The sequence below is a fragment of the Apium graveolens genome, unplaced genomic scaffold (assembly GCF_009905375.1).
Source record: "Apium graveolens cultivar Ventura unplaced genomic scaffold, ASM990537v1 ctg200, whole genome shotgun sequence".
In the NCBI taxonomy this organism is placed as follows: Eukaryota; Viridiplantae; Streptophyta; class Magnoliopsida; order Apiales; family Apiaceae; genus Apium; species Apium graveolens.
Genome location: NW_027417487.1, coordinates 6366 through 21830, shown reverse-complemented (window position 1 = coordinate 21830; position 15465 = coordinate 6366). Strand labels below are relative to the sequence as shown.

The 15465-nt window shown below is 36.0% G+C and overlaps 2 protein-coding genes across 2 annotated transcripts; both read right to left on the bottom strand.

The window, feature by feature from the left end:
- Positions 1 to 6734: 6734 nt before the first annotated feature.
- LOC141700267 (putative cell division control protein 7 homolog 1) lies at positions 6735 to 12112 on the bottom strand. The gene is made up of 15 exons (XM_074504073.1): positions 11575 to 12112; positions 10586 to 10644; positions 10369 to 10455; positions 10175 to 10241; positions 10020 to 10082; positions 9596 to 9659; positions 9412 to 9505; positions 9218 to 9301; positions 9031 to 9120; positions 8888 to 8915; positions 8517 to 8738; positions 8365 to 8426; positions 7491 to 7600; positions 7328 to 7415; positions 6735 to 7244 (listed from the first exon to the last, which is right to left on the bottom strand). The coding sequence occupies exons 1-15, from the start codon at positions 12014 to 12016 to the stop codon at positions 6969 to 6971; spliced, it is 1836 nt and encodes a 611-aa protein (XP_074360174.1). The 5' UTR covers positions 12017 to 12112; the 3' UTR covers positions 6735 to 6968.
- Positions 12113 to 13294: 1182 nt separating this feature from the next.
- Positions 13295 to 13964, bottom strand: LOC141700264 (secreted RxLR effector protein 161-like). Its single transcript, XM_074504070.1, has 2 exons — positions 13718 to 13964; positions 13295 to 13434 (listed from the first exon to the last, which is right to left on the bottom strand). The coding sequence occupies exons 1-2, from the start codon at positions 13962 to 13964 to the stop codon at positions 13295 to 13297; spliced, it is 387 nt and encodes a 128-aa protein (XP_074360171.1).
- Between the last annotated feature and the right edge of the window lie 1501 nt (positions 13965 to 15465).

Sequence of the window (15465 nt, the reverse complement as noted above, 5' to 3'; positions counted from 1 at the left end):
TTCTGATCTTCAGCCTGCTTCTCAATCTTCTTAATGTGTTCAATAATGATGTGTGGAGTCTCATCTTTTGAATGCATGAATTCTACCCATGTGTATCTTGAGTAGTCATCCACCATCACAATTGCATATTTCTTTCTTGAAATTGATAAGATATTAAATGGTCTAAATAAGTCCATGTGGATAAGTTGCAAAGGTGCACTTATAGAATTCATAGTTTTAGTCTTGTGACTTGACTTCTTCATTTTGCCTTTTTGATAAGCCTCATAAACTTTATTTTGAGCAAACTCCAGATTTGGCATGTCTCTCACTAACTCCTTTTTCACCAGGGTGCTTATTGCCTTGTAGTTCAGGTGAGAGAGCTTTTTATGCCACAGCTTGTTTTGCTCGACAGATGCCTTGGTGTAGAAGCAACAAATTCCTTCCTTATTTGCTGAGTGTAAATCTGTAATAAACAGGCTTTCCTTTTTTGCTCCTTTCAGAGCAACTTCACTAATCTTTTTGCTGATGATTGAGCATTCTCCTTTGTCAAATGAAACATTGAATTCTTTGTCTGTAAATTAACTGACACTCAGGAGATTCACTTCCAAACCAGCAACCAGTGTTACATCATCCATGACAACATTTCCAGAAATCAGTTTCCTAAATTCCATTGTGAATCCCTTATTTTTGTCTCCAAAGGTCACTAATGGGACAACCATCTCCTCAAACTGTGATAGCAGGGCCTTATCACATGTCATATGTCTTGAGCATCCACTTTCTATGATCCATATGACCTTCTTCATTTTGCCCTGCATATAATGAGGATTAAGTGTGTTTGTCAAACCAAACAATGTTAGGTACTTTTTTCTTGTTTACAGACTTAACAGAAGTAGAGTTAGAAGATTCCGAAAGAATAACATTTATGGACTGTTGTGCAATCTCCTTTTTTGATACAAACCTAATATTCACTTCTTTGAGGTCTACTCTCAGCTATGGCAACTATTCATTACTTTCAAGTTGCAATGGATGCGGTCAAACTTGTCACAGAATGAGTATGGATCATTTGCATTGGCTTCATTGTACTTGCATGCTCCCACTTATGGCTTGCTAACAACCTTTTTGCAAAGGTGAGTTAGATGATTCACAGAGCCACATTCTTGACATTGTTTCCTTGGAGCATCTGCAACAAATACAAAATTATTACTTTTGTTTATCCCAATCTTCCCATTCCTATTCTTTCTTTTCTTTCTAGCTTTCTCAGTTTTAATTTCCTTGACTAGAGTCTTAAAATTTTGGTTGACCATGGGTTTTTTGTTAATTTCAGCAGCATGAGTGCTTTCTTTATTTTTCTTTTCAGCATCTTCATCTGCAAGCTCTTGTTTAATCACCAACTCATTTTCACTGAAATTAATTTCACAAGCCTTGAACAGGGGTGATTCAACTTTCCTCAGCATAATTGGGACATCTTCTTTTGTAATGTTTTTGCCTCTGTCACCTTCAACCTTTTTGTTGCTATTCAAAGCTTCATATTCAAGTCCAATGGTTATGTTAGCACATGGCTTATTGTTCTCATGATACAAACCTACCAACTTAGATGCATTCCTGAAAGACTTCAGTTTTACTTCATTTTTCTCTAGCTTTTCCCTCAACACAGCTTCAATTTCATTGGCACACATTAGCTTGTTTTATAGATATTCATTTTCTTACTTGATTGTCTCAAACTCCATAAGCAACAGCTCAACCTCTTATTTTTCATTCTCAAGACAACTATGCCATTTTCATCCATCTTGTTTCTGAATACCCACTTGGTGTCAATTGGATTCTTTTCTTTAGGCTTGGGTACCAACTTCCATACCTTGTTCCTTTCAAATTGGTTTAGCTCTTCCTGCATAGCTAAAACCCAATCAGGATCCAACAGAGCTTTTTCTACCTTCTTTGAGTCCAATTTTGATAATAATATAATCTTCATTGATCTAAACCACTAGTTGTAATTTTGCTCCAATAAAAATAATCGTAACCAAAATTATCTTGGATGATCAGGCGAGCGATGTAGAAAGTACGGATGATTTGCATTGATATTGAAAGTAGATGTTGATGAAGAAGCATTTCCAGCAATTACATTCCGGTAAGATGACATTGAATTCGTTATTAAGACCTTAGATCAGTAAGAACGATGTACGGTTCTACAATTTAATGTGCTAACCAAGAGATTATGATGAACAACAGATAAAATGTTGCAAGAGATTCGAGAGAGATTTGTAAAAAAAAACGAAACAAAGAATTTATAGAGATTATTATCACGATCGTGATAATAAGATCAGTAATCATCTGAAAAATGATTAGTATAGAGATCTTAGCTCTGATACTATGTAAACTTCATTAATGGAGCACAAATAAGAAGAAAATAAGGTAAACTAGATCTATCATTAAGAAGAAAAAGAATAATAGTTGTTGTGTTATCTTCCAGAGAATGAACTCATACAAAGCTTATATACAATTTTGCTAGAATAATTTCCGGTAACTAAAATATAATGGATCTATAAGAGCATCTCCAATGGGGTGTTAAAAATAATGCCAAAATTTCATGTGACATGAGGTGATATGACATTCTTGTTAGCCATTGGAGACTCGGGGTGCCAACCAAAGTAGCCAACTTTTGGCACCCTTTGGCACCCTCCCATATTATGTTCATCACAAACCTCAGTTTCCATTTCCTCCGATAGAATTAAATACAAAAACTTGAGTAGATTACATTCAGTTAGCATTTTTTTTCTTTTATATGCAGGTTTGAAGAGACCTTGTTCTACATGTCCGACATGATATCGGACACATGATATCAGACGACAGACTATTTTGCACTATTACATTTAGCACTCTAATCTGTAAACCTTCACAAGTCTGAGGTACGTTGAGTATCTAACCAGAGTTCAGTTGCAAACTTTGAGGCCTTGAGCTGAGTACTTGTCGCCTTCGCTGTCTCTGTTGCTTTAGCTGCTCATGGCATGGTGCAAAAAACTCATGCTTAAGAGCAGCTTCTGCACTTATTCTTGTTCTTGGGTTCAATTTAAGGCATTTGTCCACGAGATCAAAGAACGATCCCGGAAGATCCTTAAGAAGTTCTGGCCTTTTTGTGTGTAACCCAAACCAATCACACAGTTTCTTGGATGGAAGGTATTTTACATCAAGAAGTTGCTGCAACGAAATTGGATGATTTAGATAAAAGTCAGATATATGATTAAAAAATTGTTGACAGTATAATTATAACTTAGTGGTACCATGGGAAATGAAGATTCGCGGTCGTGTAACCTAGCAACCTCCCACAGATCTTCACTGCCCCTCAATTCTGGAAATGAAGAGGCGCGTGTACCTCAGTAATGGTATTCGTGTCTGGAGGGTGCTTCCTTTGTAAGGGGAGCGTCTACCTCGACAAAGGGAATCATCTTTGGAGGGCGCATCCTCTATAATAAGTGTGTCCACCTTAATAAGGGTATTCTTCACTGGAGGGTATGTCCTTTGTAGAAGGAGCGTCTACCTCGACCAGAGGAATCATCCTTGGAGAGCACGTCTTCTATAAGACAAGCGTCCACCTCGATAATGGTGTTCATCCTTGGAGGGCGCATCCTGTATAAGAAGAGTGTCCGCCTCAATAAGGGTATTCATCCTTGACATGAGCATCCTCTATACGAGATGCGTCTACCCCGACAAGGGAAATCATCCTTGGAGGGTGCATCATCTTTAAGAGGAGCGTTCACCTTAATAAAAGTATTCTTCCTTAGAGAAAGCGTCTTATGTAAAAGGCGCGTCTACCTCGGTAAAGGGAATCATACTTGGAAGGTGCGTCCTCTTGTCTCCCTCGATAAGGGGAATCATCATTGGTGGGCGCGTCCTCTATATGAGGAGCGTCTACCTCGACCAGGGTTTTCGACAGAATCTTCATATAACAAAACCAAATCCAATATCAACATTTTTAAGAGGCTTCCACATTCAACAAAACTCAAGGGATGCAGAAACTATCTTATGTAGAAGCATTTTTTAACGAGGCATCTCACGAAGTGGCATCCAATAAAGAACATCTCACGCTTGAAGGAATTTTCTTGAAGTTGAGTGTTCCCCTAAACTTGGGTGTTTTCAGGACCTTGGGCGTCTCCCTATTTTTAGAAAAATCCATATATCTTACGCATGTGGCAATATTTAGCACCACGAAACTAATATGAGGTTCCCTTCCCCCCCTCCCCCCGCGAGCTTGCGCCCTCTCGGAAGTACCTTGTAGCCTTATATTTCTCATCTTTTTCTGAAGCATCTCTCATTATTTCTTCTTGTAAAAATAACCAGATGACCTTGGTAATCATACTGAAAGAAAAAGCCTTGGCATGTGAGAGTGATATGCTCAGGGCGCACCCTGAAGAGTCACTCAGATTATTGAGGATGTGAGGGCACGTTCACTGAAGTTAAACTCTCTACATACTAGGAAGATCATTGTACTTTATTTGCTTCTTTCCAAATCATGCCTGTAATTTTGAGGAAGATGACATAGATATTTCAGTGAAGACGCACCTTAAGAGAGATGGCCTTGGAAAGGTTACTTATAACTGCTGAGGATATAATATTACATTATTCTATGGAGGAGTTCACTCATGTCCTAGGGCCTCACCTTGAAAATCAAGGGGAACATCCTAGGATTCATGGTAGTTTTATTCTGACAGTTTCTTCTCTTCTAAAGTTCCAATATTAAGATTCTCAAAGCACAACTGCTATTAAGAAAATCTGAAAAACCATACCCATACAAGAGTATGAGCACTTTGACTCAAAAGCTGATGAGTCACTAACTGATATCTAAGATTCATGGTACCTCTACTCTGATAGCATTTGTCATATTTAACATACATTAACGAATATCTAAAGAAACCATATTGAGAATCCATGATATGACTATCATAACATCTAGTCAAGTGCATAAGAAGATTAACATTATTAACAGGTTTTGCATATGATCTATTGACAAAACCTGATATTGATGTAGGAATTTGGTAATAACAAAGTGTAAGGTTTGTGATGAATTGGGGGCTGAGATTTCTTAGGGTTGGTGGTGGCTCCTTAAGGTTATCGCTTATGACCTATTACAATTTGCCTATGTATCCCTATTTATAGAGAATCAAGCTAACATAGTTCTTGACAACAAGAAACCTAATGATCTTAGATTTCTCATCCCGATGCCTAGTAGGAAACCTTCTGGAAATCGTCTTCTACTAGCTTTAGGAATGTCCTCCGATGAGGCGTAACCACAAAGGCCCAAGGCTCGTCTACGGATTCGAGATTTCGTGGATAAGGCATCACCCCGACCAAGGATAACCTTCCACTACCAGTTATTTCTCTAGTCCGTGGACGCATGTATACCCATGGTGTACCCCAAATATGGGAGACATCTTTGTCCCCCAGAATGAGGAGCCCCCACCAGATTACATGATAAGTGATCCCAAGTTTTTGGGTGCAGAATACAGTATATTCCGAAGACTCTCAACGAGAACACCAGTTGACTATAGAGATAGAGCTCATAAAGCACACACTAGAGTTTAGTCCACATCCCCAATAAGGACACCTATTGACTACACGAGGAGGCCTTCCGTCCAGGCATACCCCTGGAGGTCTGTGACCACGGACACCACATTCTTGTTATTGCATTACAGGAAGGGGTTCTTTAATTGAGTACCTGCAAAAAATATGTTAGTAATAATGATCCGTCGTCTTCCCAATATCATGAAGCGTCCAAGGAATCTGTCTAAAATTCCACCTTCTTCCAAATAATACAATAGGGTGAACCCTAACTTATTAACAAGTTAGGGCTTCCCATGATTGTTGTCTTATCATGAGGGTGTGGCCTCCCTTTTCTTGGAGGAAGGCAAACCCTAATTCAGCTTGAAGTAGAAAATTGGTTAATTATTTGCCATAATTGAGTCCAGTTGACCCGAATTTGACCTGGACAATATTTGTACCAAATTTTGGGCATAAGACCTAGCTCCAATTTTGATAATAATGTAATCTTCATTGATCTAAACCACTAGTTGTAATTTTGCTCCAATTGAAATAATTGTAACCAAAATTATCCTGGATGATTAGGCAGGCGATGTAGAAAGTACGGATGATTTACATCGATATTGAAAGTAGATGTTGATGAAGAAGCATTTCCAGCAATTACATTCCGATAAGATGGCATTGAATTCGTTATTAAGATCTTAGATCAGTAAGAACGATGTACGGTTCTGCAATTTAATGTGCTAACCAAGAGATTATGATGAACAACAGATAAAATGTTGCAAGAGATTCGAGAGAGATTTGTAAAAAAATGAAACAGAGAATTTATAGAGATTATTATCGCGATCGTGATAATAAGATCAGTAATCATCTGAAAAATGATTAGTATAGAGATCTTAGCTCTGATACTATGTAAACTTCATTAATGGAGCACAAATAAGAAGAAAATAAGGTAAACTAGATCTATCATTAAGAAGAAAAAGAATAATAGTTGTTGTGTTATCTTCCAGAGAATGAACTCATACAAAGCTTATATACAATTTTGCTAGAATAATTTCCGGTAACTAAAATATAATGGATCTATAAGAGCATCTCCAATGGGATGTTAAAAATAATGCCAAAATTTCATGTGACATGAGGTGATATGACATTCTTGTTAGCCATTGGAGACTCTGGGGTGCCAACCAAAGTAGCCAACTTTTGGCACCCTTTGGCACCCTCCCATATTATGTTCATCACAAACCTCAGTTTCCATTTCCTCCGATAGAATTAAATACAAAAACTTGAGTAGATTACATTCAGTTAGCATTTTTTTTCTTTTATATGCAGGTTTGAAGAGACCTTGTTCTACATGTCCGACATGATATCGGACACATGATATCAGACGACAGACTATTTTGCACTATTACATTTAGCACTCTAATCTGTAAACCTTCACAAGTCTGAGGTACGTTGAGTATCTAACCAGAGTTCAGTTGCAAACTTTGAGGCCTTGAGCTGAGTACTTGTCGCCTTCGCTGTCTCTGTTGCTTTAGCTGCTCATGGCATGGTGCAAAAAACTCATGCTTAAGAGCAGCTTCTGCACTTATTCTTGTTCTTGGGTTCAATGTAAGGCATTTGTCCACAAGATCAAAGAACGATCCCGGAAGATCCTTAAGAAGTTCTGGCCTTTTTGTGTGTAACCCAAACCAATCACACAGTTTCTTGGATGAAAGGTATTTTACATCAAGAAGTTGCTGCAACGAAATTGGATGATTTAGATAAAAGTCAGATATATGATTAAAAAATTGTTGACAGTATAATTATAACTTAGTGGTACCATGGGAAATGAAGATTCGCGGTCGTGTAACCTAGCAACCTCCCACAGATCTTCACTGCCCCTCAATTCTGCGATACCCATCAAGTTCCTGCCAAAGAAAGGATTTCACGATTGACAAACTCTGAGAATGAAGCCTGTACATGGCACTTGCATGAATACTTACTGGTCCGGGTCACCAACAAAAGGCGATCTTCCGCTGGTCAGGTAGACTAGTGTCACCCCAGCAGACCATACATCTATCACAGGACCCTGAAAATAAGATTTGAGCAATACCTGCACAAATAACAGAACTTAAAGTCTTAGACATGTTTTGTGCAAGGCCATTTTGAATATAAGGAAGCTTCATATTAATCACATTTAGCTTATAAAGTTCTCTATTTTTGTTTCAAAAAATCTAAGTGAACCAACTGTTTAACCTGCTAAGCCAAAGGAAGAGATAAGAAGCTCAAAGGATTTTAAAAAGCAGTGATAGAGAATGGGAGTGACAATATATATCCGGCGTTCGAAGGAGGAAAGATGAGCAAATAGATGGAGAATGATGGAGAGGTGAGACCATTCTTCCTGCAGTAAATTATAATTATTCTCACTCGTCACTCTTCTTCCTTGACCGCAACTAGAATTGATCTTGCTCTATTTTTTATTATTCTCTCTCTATGTATTCTACTAAAATTGTTTCCTCTCTATTCTGTTCACTTATACAATTCGCATGCAGCTTAAGCCATAGGATTACATAGGGCATGAGACTTTCAACAACCAGTTAGATGCCAACATTACTTCCTACTAGCATAAAGCCTAAAGTAAAACGTGAAATCCTCTTAATCCATCAATTTTTTCTTTCTATTAAATGACCCTACATCAACGCCAATATAACTTTCTTACTGTACGAATAGATAAATTCCGGAAGGGATGTAAGTTGGCTGCTCTTTGTTGTTCAGATAACTACTAAATTTAAACTATTATACATATCATATTATTCACAGAGGACTGTGAGAAAAAGAAAATTAGTACAGAAAATTGACAACAGATTCAGAACTTACTTCTGGTGCCTTGAACCCTTTGGTTCCAACACAGGGACCTTCTTCCTTGGTCTTCGGTTTCCCTGTAAAAGCAAAACATGCCCCACTATAAGACTGAACTTTATCTTTAACATCCAGAGACTTAATGTGGAAAATAAACACAATGCCAGCACCTGTGATAGCAACCCCTGATATATACAGAGACATTGGAGTCGGGTAGGCGATGTTACTGTCACGAGGTGAAGCAATATTCCTCTTTCCTTTGGATGTTGGAGGACTTGCTGCTTCCTGGTTGGGACTGTGCATTGCTTTTCCCGCCAGGCTGATCAGCTCCTTTCTACCTTGGAAAGGCACAGGTTCTTTCAGCCTTCCACCTGAGAGTACTTTTTTGCTTGCTGCAGATTTTGCAAGAGGGTTAGATTCTGCACAGGCAATGAAACATAATGAAGGCCTGTACAGCTCACTGCTTGTAAGTGAGCTGCTCGCGATTACTTATTTTTAAGCTTGCATAAGATCTAATTAATACTCAGATACTAGAGCTTACCAGTTGTTCCATATATCTTGTTCATATCCTGCATGAAAAAAAATGTTGGAAGGCAAAGCAAAAACTCTCAGACTGTGTGCTAATAAATATACTTCACACAGGATAAAGTGCAAAATAATCTAGAAAAGAAATGATGCACATACCCTAGCCAGGTTAAAGTCTATTAGATAACCCTTATTCGCCATTCGCGAGAAAAGGAAATTCTCGGGCTTAACATCCCTATGAATTACTCCCTGTAGGAGAGATACAAAGAAAGTAAGCTACTCTCTTTGGTAACATGTTAAGAAGTTATACAAGCATATACCAAAACCAGTTTATGCAGTTTTGTACCTGCTTGTGTAGACTAGAAAGAGCTCTGAATAAGCAATAACCATACCACTGTAGTTGATACAGAGTAATTTCTTTCTTCAAGACCTAAAAGATATATCAAAAGTCAAATTGGAAGGAGCCTCACCAACTATACAAATTAATAGACTTTTTAACCTACTGAAAATAGAAAGAGGAAGAGCAGAGCTAGATATCACCTCAGGCCTTTCATGCTCAAAATACTGAAGAACAAGACAGTCAGCACTCCTATGCTTGAAAGAGCCTTCGTATTTTATAATAAAGTTTTTGCCCCTGTAACGTAATTTATTAAATATATAAAGTCATTATAATTTTACAATCTTAGGATGTACTAGATTTTTCAGGTTTTAATGTCATTTTTACCCGTACTGCTCCAACATTTTCCGTTCACGTTGAATGTGGTGTCGGTTAGTATTGCCACGGGGACCTGTAAAATCCATGATAATATAAAACATATCTAAAGCATATTTGGCTTTAATTATATCAACATTTCGTAAAACAAAAAACAAAAGAGTTGCTATTGAATGATGTCTATTGACATTTTTCTAGTAGCGTAACTATCCAGCGGTACGAATACTTTCTATAGTAAAAGCTGGCAAACGGGTAAACAAATACAAATGAAGAATACTAATTTTTAAAACAAAACTTGCTTGCCTCTAAAATTTAATCAGAAATGTTGTTTAACCGCATGCATCAAACTTATTAAGGCATCTTGCTTGTCCAGAATATTGATTAAAAAAATTAAAGTACAAGAACATATATAGAGAAATCATTTCATATAGCATACATTTAATTGCAAGTGGTATCCCATCAAGCTTTCTGATGACCTTGTAAACAGTCCCATAGCCACCTGCATTTATGTTCACAAAAAAAATGTAGTTAATGAAATCAAGATGCCCCTTTGTTCTACCAAGGATCTAAAGGTTATTAAAGCTTTAATACCTGAACCTAATATTTCCTCCACAATGAAACCCTTTAAAGCTGGGAGGGATTCCAACTGAACTTGTTTCTATATATACATCCAAAATTAGGAGTAATACTAATTAGTAGCTAGGTCACATATATTATCACAAAGCAAATACTGCAATGCCTAATTGGTAATAAAAAGGTCTTCCTGCACGCAGTGGACGTCTTACCTTGTGAGAAGTTGAGATAGGTTTTCCATCAGACTTGTAACTTTCACCTGTAGAGCGTCCCTTCTGTACATCATCTTGCTTTAATTTCTGCTTCATAAAGATTAATTCAATCAGGTATTTGGTTGACTCAATTACAGGCACGAAGATTCTTACAACAAATGCATATGTACCTCATATATACAAACATATATAGAGTACAAAATAAATATCAAAGTACCTTCGGAGACACTGTTTGAGCTGGAGTATCCACTACAATGGTGGGCGGACAATTTCCACCTACATAAAAATGAAAAAAAATGCATTATTTACCACAATTAAATAAATTATGATGACTAATATGCTGCAAATTGAGAGCCAGGGCTCAATGTACCACAACAAATTCTCATATATATGAAAGATGCATTTGTAGAAAACGATGTAAAATCACTGCGCAATGCGCGGAGACATGCATTCATTAAGTGACATAACTCTCAAATGCGTATTTGACACACATTAATGAAGCGGATCTCCTAATATTTGTATCACATTAATATATCTTTGTACATTATGAATAATAACACATGTATACTCGTCCTTTTACATTTTTACTAAAAAAACAGCAAATTCAAAATATGTTCGCCTTTAAAACCACGAAAACATCAAGTATGCAAATAAAGTATGTGGAACAATATACAAAATGATAAAATACATTGATCAAGATTAAATCATACCTCAAACTACAACTTCTATATCTACAACCACATAAATTAAATAACTAATGACCAATATATTAAAATTAGAGGCAGAAAGAGAGAGTACTAAATATATCACATCAAATTTCTATAAGAGAAATACATATATTGAAAAAGATGATAAATAACCGCACAATATAGTGACATACAAATCTATTTATTTAAAGATACATTTCTCAAATGCATATTCAAAAACACATATTAATAATATGAACAATACAACTCTTCCAACACGATTCGAGTAATACGTGGAATGAGTTTAATTTTTATCACATACTAGAAAACATAAAATAAAAACTATCAAACATGCCTTTGTCTTAATAATAAACCACGAAAAATATTAAGTTCGCACTTAAATAAAATTTATCACCGTCGTTTAATAATTATAAAAATAAAATTGAAATCAAACATGACACAAAAATATCAATACGGGATAAAGTATGAAAAACACATCAATGAGGGGAACTCTAATTACCAATTGCACCCATATCTCCTCCGGCCAAAACTAGAATTCCCGTGGCATTTCTCTTTCTCTTCCTCGTATAAACTTTAGTTACATTAGCTAGAGGATTCTTCCGCTGGTGATACCGCAGACTCCTAGGCACAAACGCTACACCGCTCCACAGATTCCATAAAGCCTGAGTGAAAGCCACAAATGCCGACATAGTAATAGATATAACTGGATCGGGCCTCAAGAATACAGTCCGAGGCAGTGAACACAGCGATCCAATCAAATGAAGAGTGAATCGCAGGAATTTGCAACGTAACAAGAGCTCCCTTAAACGATTAGGCCTGCCAGATTCGAGCACAAGGCTCAGTAGATGCAAAGCAGTTTGCACACGTCTGGCAGCATTGCTAGCAAGGACCATGGTGAGTTTAGAATTGAGCTGTGAGAAAGCGATCATACTAGCTGCCATTGCTGAAACGACGGCGTAGAGAGCCAAACGGTGTTATCTGCAGAAATTAAGAAGATTTGTGTCTACAGATATGAGGGAGGCGGAGAGAGCGAGGTAGTGATTTTACGGAGAGAATATTTGTATTTATACTGGAGTTGCCAAAGCGGTTTCAAATGTTTGTAAGGGTTTCTAGAAGGCCACGTGCACTACTCCCGCTCATTGAGCGGTTCAAGTGTACAACTAGTTTAACTTTTTCATTATTAAATCTAGCCGTAAAATCCATAATAATATAAGGTTTCACTCAATTAACTTAATTGTTTAATTTTATATTTAACTTATATTAACTTAAAATCATGTCGCTATAATTTATCATATACTATTATATTTTATTATTAAACTAGTCGATAAAGCCGCGTTTCATAGGCTAGACTAGAATTTTTTTTTAAAAATATTTTATGGATCAATTTTAATATTTAGACAAAAATTTACGAAAAAATATTAACAATATTTCACAATTTCTTTAAAATAATATTTTGTAAAATTGGTTATCAAGCCAATAATAATTATATTATTTTGTATAAAATATAAAAAATTTACAGATTTCTCTAACAGAGCTCTTCTTCGTATAAGAAATATTGAAATCTAAAATCTGATCAAATTTGGTTGAACACACTCTTTTAAAGATTAACTACTATATTCAACAATAAACATATAATATCGAATCGAATATCTACCCATTAAGTCTTTTTTTCTTTTGCCACAAAGGTGAAAATTCATTAACTCAAATCATGAATGATTACATGAAAAAAATTTGGTGGGATATTTCCCTTACTCCAAACACATTCACCTAAGGAACTAGCGTTTCTCGCTATAACGTGAGTCACTTTATTCGCATAATGCTTAATAAAATTTAATGTAATACTACATTTTCCGAAGTAACCAGTAATCTTCTGTATTCATCAATCAATCTTCCCAAAAATGAAAGATTGAAAAAAGAAACCACTCATACAGATGAGCCAAAGCTTGGTTTTGTATTTATCAAATAAACGCTTGCTTACAATGTAAAACCACTCAATAATAGAAAGGAACTAGATAGCTAAACATACAACAGTGATTGAGATAAATCAGAAACTCTCCTATTTTAACTCCACTCCTCTATCAACTCCTAAATTAATGCTAACAACCACGAACTAAACTTGTTGCCTCAAATAAATCAGAGATAGCAATTTATTTGCATATATAGTAAATAAACAGCAAAATAAATAAAACAAGTTTAGATTATATTATAACAAGCTCCCCCTAATCTAAACTCGATTGCAAGTTCTTCACGCCCATCAACTCACGCATTCCTTCAAATTTAACTCTGGACAATGCCTTGGTTAACACATCAGCTCGCTGTTCATTTGTGTTGACATGCTTGAGAATGATTTCTCCCCGTTCTACGCACTCACATATGAAGTGGTAACAAATGTCTATATGCTTACTCCTCCCGTAGAATACTGGGTTTTTTTGCTAAATCTATTGTTGACTTGTTATCGATATAGAGCACCATTGGTCCAGCCTTTATATCCGTTATCTGCCTCAGTAATTTGTACAACCATATTCCCTGACAAGCAGCTGCTGTGGCTACCATAAATTCGGACTCACAGGAAGATAACCCCAAACATTTTTATTTCCGAGACACCCAAGTAATAAGATTCTCATTCAAATAAAAAACCATACCTCCTGTAGACTTCCTGTCATCCACGTTTCCCGCTAGATCATTATATGAATAGCCTGACAATAAAAAGTTTCCTTTACCTTTGGTGTAGATCAGCCCGTAGTCAAGAGTTCCGTTCACATATCGGAAAATATGTTTTGCTGCAGCCAAATGCAATGTTATGGGTCTCTCCATGAATTTACTTATTACACCAACGAAAAAGGCTATGTCAGGCTTGGTAAAAATAAGATACCTGAGCCCTCCAACCATGCTTTTAAACTGTGTTGTATTAACTTCCTTTCTTATTCATCTTTGTCTAGTTTCACCATTGGATCCATCAGATACCTTACTGAGTTACATCATTTCATTCCAGCCTTCTCCACTACTTTCTTTGCGTATGCAGTATGCTTAATTTCAATATGTTCATCTCTTTGTTCAACTTCCATGCCCAAGTAGTATGACAACTTACCCATGTCGCTCATCTCAAATACACTGCTCATCTCATTTTTAAACTTTCTTATATTTGCTATACTAGTCCCGGTGATTAGCAAATCATCTATGTAAACTGCAACTACTAGCACTTCTTCCCCCTCACGTCTCGTATAAACGACATATTCATATGGGCATTTAACAAATCCCAGATCCTCTAAACACTTGCTGAGACGAGCATACCAAGCTTTAGGCGCCTGACGCAAACCATACAATGCCTTCAATAACTTATAAACTTTGTACTCCTGTCCTTTCTTTACAAATCCTTCCGGTTGCACTACATAAACTTCTTCCTGTACTTCTTCGTTCAAAAATGCAGATTTAACGTCCAAGTGGTGTACTTCCCAGGAATTTTTAGCTGCAAGTGCAAGTAGTAACCTCCAAACACATTCGGCTAAGGAACTAGTGTTTCTCGCTATAACGTGAGTCACTTTATTCGTATAATGCTTAATAAAATTTAATGTAATACTACATTTTCCGAAGTAACCAGTAATCTTCTATATTCATCAATCAATCTTCCCAAAAATGAAAGATTGACAAAAGAACAACAAACTGCCTGCCTGGACCACGACCAAGATTAGGGGTGTAATTCGAACCGAGCCGGCTCGAACTCGACTCGATAAAATGAGCTCGACTCGACTCAAACTCGTTATCGAGCTCGAGCTCAAATACATTCTTTGGCTCGATAAAAAACTCGAGTCGAACCGAGTTTTTTTAAGCTCGATTCAAGATCGACTCGATAAACTCGAATTCGACTCGGCTCGAACTCGAGCTTGATTAATTTTTTTATAAATATTTATGTGTTTGCTAATATATGTGTCATTCAATTGTCTAATAAAATTAGTTTTACAAACTAATTTACTAGTTTTTCATAATATATCGGCATTATTAAGTTTTATTATATTTGATAAAAATTTTGAATTAAATTATTTTTTTAAATATATTAAATTATTTTTATAGTTAAATGTTAAAAAATATGAGCTTAATTTATTTATTTTTGAAAAATTCAACTCTAATTAGTTTAAATATACGGTAAGTGCTATCTAAATTTTAAAATAAAATAATAACTTAATAACTTCATTTTCGTTAATAAAATTAATTTTAGGGGTTTCAAAAATACCTAAGTTTTATTTTTTTTTTCAAAAATACGGTGCAACCTTATATGCAACCTAAAATGCAACTTTGTTCGTATATTTGGAAAAAAAGATGGAAAATTTGAATATATTTGATAAATTTTCTTAATTTTATAAGCTATTTTTGTTTTGAAATAAAAATATATTAT